The sequence below is a fragment of the Triticum dicoccoides genome, chromosome 4A, assembly GCF_002162155.2.
Source record: "Triticum dicoccoides isolate Atlit2015 ecotype Zavitan chromosome 4A, WEW_v2.0, whole genome shotgun sequence".
Classification (NCBI taxonomy): domain Eukaryota; kingdom Viridiplantae; phylum Streptophyta; class Magnoliopsida; order Poales; family Poaceae; genus Triticum; species Triticum dicoccoides.
The window spans coordinates 506,508,088-506,512,834 of NC_041386.1; the positions used below are offsets into that span (position 1 = coordinate 506,508,088).

Consider the following 4,747-nt stretch of genomic DNA (forward strand, 5'->3'; position numbering starts at 1 on the left):
AATACAGCTATATGTACTCATAATCCTTCATTTATTGAACATAATTAGCAACATTTAGATGATTTGGCCTTCTTTAACATTATATAACATGTTTGGCCCCTTTATATTGAGTTTCTGGCTTCGCCATTGTTGTTGAAGCTACATGTGTAACGCAGAAGAGCGAGTCCCATGGAACTGCTGCTCCAAGGCAAACGGGTTGGCTAGCTCCACCTGAACTCCACATGAAACTCAATGTGAAGGCAACGGTTAAGACGAACGGGGCTCCATGGCACTGTTGGTGCAATTTGCAGGAGCCGTGAGGGAGCTTTCCTCGGTGCTTCGGTGCAGGTTTTCACAAACATCGGCGATCCATCTACCCTTGAAACTCTCGCAATCAGGGAAGGTACGGCCTTATCTCAAGATTTGATTTTGCACCGGACTCATTTGACCTCAGATTGCAAAGGAGTGGTACGTAGAAGCAATCCATCGAGGGAGTGGCTTGGTATATGGAGCTATCATCGAGAATCTTCTTCTTTTATTTCATGTAATATAGTACTCCCTCCATCCCAATAAGTTAATACAAAACCGAGATACTTATTTTGGAACGAAGCGAGTACATAAATTTAGAAGCACAAATGTTGAGGTTCACAATTTAACGAAGCATACGCTGATGTCAGGCCTGACCACTATGTTTGTTTGGTTCACTGGTAGAAAAAGGGCCTTTAGTCCCGGTTCTGAAACCGGGACTAAAGGGTCGGTACTAATGCCCTGACCCTTTAGTCCCGGTTCAATTCAGAACCGGGACTAAACTAAAGGCCCTCCACGTGGCCGGTCCATCTTTAGTCCCGGTTGGTAATACCAACCGGTACTAAAGGAAATTTTCTATTTTTTTTTGAATTTTTTTTGAATTTTTTTATTTTCAAATTTCTGAATTATTTTAACTTCTAATCTCTAATCACCTTTCATCACTGCTCAATTTAATCTCTAATCATCCCTCATCATTCTAAATCATCTAACTTCCCGAACGGTCACCCATCCTCTCACTACTCCAGCCTGAGCACGCTTAACTTCCGAGTTCTATTCTCCCTCGTTTCCAAGTCTGCACTTGTTGTTTTCCTGACAATAGTAAGATGTCAATCCTATTAACCCTCAGGAATTTAGCTTGACCATGAAGTCACACATTTCACTGTTTGAGTTTGAAACTATTGTTCTAAAAAACAATAAATTTTTAGTAACACTAATATTTCTTGAATAAGTAGTTTGACCATTGTTTGACCACAGTTTGACCATAGTTTGACCAGATTTGACCAAAATTCAAAAAAGGTGAAATAATTATTTAATAACACTAATATTCTTGAATAATTATTTAGTAACACTAATACTTCTTGAATAAGTAGTTTGATCAGATTTAATGAAAATTTAAAAAAGCTGAAATTTGAGCATAACTTTTTTTCCTTTTGGAATTTGAGGATTCTACAAATTTGCAAACAGGCCATAGGCCGTCTCCATCGGATGTAACTTTTCAAGTAGATGATTTTTCATATAAAAAACTTTTTAATCCGAGTTCGTATGCAAAAGTTATGCCCATTTTACAAATTTCAGAGAGATTTTGTAAATAAAGTCGAAATTCATATTTGTAAATTTTCCCAACAACTAGACCACATATCACATGGGAAACTTATTTTATTTTATTTATTTGACATTTCCATCATTTTCTTTTGTTTTTTCTAAAACTGAAAAGACGGTCCAGGGGGGAGGGAGTTTGAAAATGGGATATTTAGTACCGGTTCGTGCCATGAACCGGTACTAATGCCTCAAAGCCCATTAGTCCCGGTTGGTGGCACCAACCAGGACTAAAGGTCTAATTTTTAGTATCGGTTGGTGCCACCAACCGGGACTAATGGGCATCGCACCCTTTAGTCCCGGTTCGTGGCACGAACCGGGACTAAAGGGTCCAGATGAACCGGGACTAATGCCTTAGCCACACGAACCGGGATAAATGCACCCATTGGTCTCGGTTCTAGGCTGAATCAGGACTAATGGGCTTACCCGGCCTGGACCAAAGCCTCCTTTTCTACTAGTGGTTAGGCATTTCTTTCATCCTGACCATTGAATAAAGTTTCATGAGATTATCTACGAAAGATGTCTCGGTTTTATACCTTTTTAATTGTTTTACTCACAATCTAGTGAGTACTCTTTTCCTGACTCCATAAATCGCCGGATCTTAAGAGAAAACGCTAGCAGGTTCTCGTAAGACTGGCTATAGTAGAAATAAGTTCAACAGTAACTTCAAGTCTAACTCAATAAATTTGTTTATGTAACAATAAGTTAATGAAGAGAGATATTTCTAATAACTTAGCTAGTTCTTGTAACATTATATGTCCCAATACAGTACGAGTCTAGAACCTAATAAATAAAATTTTGCATGACACCACATCTATATTATTATCCACTATGAAGATAATAATATGGTCTAGAAATACATATATGTTATTAGTGTATGTTACTCCCCGTTGTGACTAGTCTAACAGCGGGCTCACCTAGCCGACATGATCACATCACGCATACGCGCAGCAGCTCGTAACGTGCGCGCAACGGAGCGGCCGGTTCGAACAGCACCACGTGCCGGGCGCCCATTGGCCTCACGTTCCGCGAGCCATGCACTCGATCGGCGGCGTCGACGGCTGGCTCTGGATCGGTCAGGTCGACGGCTCCGACCCACGAGCCACTCACACGTGTCCACCGCCGCTCCTCCACCGGTGCAGCAGCCGACGCATGGGAACCCCACGACACGTATGGTGTTCGTTGTTGCTTTCGTTTCCTTTGGCCGACTCGTATATATACACGTACGCGGCCATTGGCTCCTCTCCTCCGCCACAGCGCACGAGACCATCACCAGATCGAAGCGTACACCCATTGGTAATCCGCATCCGCAAGAGACGTGTGGGTATAGTAAATCGTCGCGCGTACGTACGTGACGATCGATGAGGATCGTCGGGGTTGCAAAGCCGGAGAGGATGTCTTCCATGGAGCGGGAGCCCAAGACGCTCTCCCTCGGCGAGCTCAATTACGCCAGGGTAAGCAAATTAAGCACCATCTCTTCCAGCTCGTCAGATCTTCGCACACACGTACCATGAAAAGCTTGACGTAACATTATTATGTCGTTTCGTTTCCTGCAGGAAGCGGCGCTGTACGTGCTGACCACGCACTCCTCGCAGGACGCAGCCCGGATCTTCACCGAGGTAACGTGCATTTTACTTTCTTGCCGGTGATAAACTAGCTGTTTCCGTTTACGTTTGCTCGTGATTTTTCTAGCGTAATAACACGGCGTGCTGCACGCGTGATATTGTGCAGGGTCTGAAGCCGGTGCTCGGCGTCAGGAGGAACTCGACGGACTCTGACTCGGACGACGACGAGGAAGGGGACGTGTTTGATCCGGACGCGCTCCTCGACAATCACGACGTGCGCCGTCATCGCCAGATGCGTGGGCGCATCGCCAAGAAACGAGACTTTGCTACAGCACCCTTCTAATTACCTTCACATACCTATAAAAAAGGCTACGATCACATCCATGTAAAACGGGGGTCTACAGTTTTGCCTGTTCATAAGAGTTTTTTTTTAACGTAGTATTAGCGAGTTCTGCTGCAGCAGTAGATTTTTCTTCATCGGAACGGATAAAAAATGAACATAAGGCTGGTCGTAATGGTAGTATCATAGCTAGTATCAAGTATTTTTGATAAAGTGTCATAGTATTAAATGAAAAAGAGATGATGGAGTATAATATCATGATACCGTATCATAATAAATGTTATGCTGCTTTGTGTCATGCATGACAATAAATAGAGTACTACATGATACTAATATATTATATTATGCATTAAGAAGATAGTATCATACATTAGTATCATAAATAATATTAGTATATGATACTCTCTATTACAACCAGCCTAACAAGTCTAGTTGGTGTATTATTACGGCCCATCTGATTAGCTCGTCTAGCCCCTGCGCTCTCTAAGCGAATTGAATGCAAAAAGCCATGTCGAAGCCTTGCTCCTCTGATCTGTGTACCAGACCAGAGTGTCCAGGCAATTGCACTAGTAATAAGGCCAACTCTAACGTGCAACCCTATTTGCTTTGTTTGGGTCGAAATGGGCAGAAAACATGATAAATGCATCAATGTAGACGGATGGGCATTTGTCTTCTGTCCGGTTGCAGCTCATTTTCGGTCCAAATTTGCCCGTCCGTCTATAATCCATTTTTGGTCCAAATTTGGATCAGTTTGCGTTAAAACGAACGTGCAGGACACACGTCCTTGTCCTCCCCTGCGCGCACAATCGGGGCACGATGTTCTCATTTCTGCCTCCCCCTCCAAACCCTCCCGCCCTCTCGTTGCCTCCATGGTGACCATGCCGAAGCACGCCGTCCCGGCCGTGCCGCCGCCGCTCGCCCTGCGGCCCAGAAGAAGAAACCCAAGAAGGGGCTCATGCCGGAGCAGCTCGCCCGAGAAACGGCCAAGAAGGTTGGCCGGATGACCACTACTGTGAACAGAAAAGCCGTGGTCCAGGCCACCCTCGACACGGCCACCGTGCAACACAAGGCCGCCGTTGAGGATAACAAGGCCCTCGTCGCGAAGGCCACGCGGACAGTGACGCAGCAAGGCCTCCTCATGCTAGGGTTCAGCCGACTCTTACCGGCCATTCTTTCCGCCGGCAGCATGGCCGCGACGAGCACCTACTCGTAGGCCACTCTCCCTCTACATGGGCAGTCA

The 4,747-nt window shown here is 44.9% G+C and overlaps 1 protein-coding gene across 1 annotated transcript; it reads left to right on the forward strand.

Moving 5' to 3' along the window:
* Window positions 1–2,892: 2,892 nt before the first annotated feature.
* On the forward strand, window positions 2,893–3,628 carry LOC119289018. Its single transcript, XM_037568463.1, has 3 exons — window positions 2,893–3,056; window positions 3,159–3,221; window positions 3,334–3,628. Exons 1-3 carry the CDS (start codon window positions 2,964–2,966, stop codon window positions 3,508–3,510), a joined length of 333 nt encoding a protein of 110 aa, XP_037424360.1. The 5' UTR covers window positions 2,893–2,963; the 3' UTR covers window positions 3,511–3,628.
* The last annotated feature ends 1,119 nt before the right edge of the window (window positions 3,629–4,747 follow it).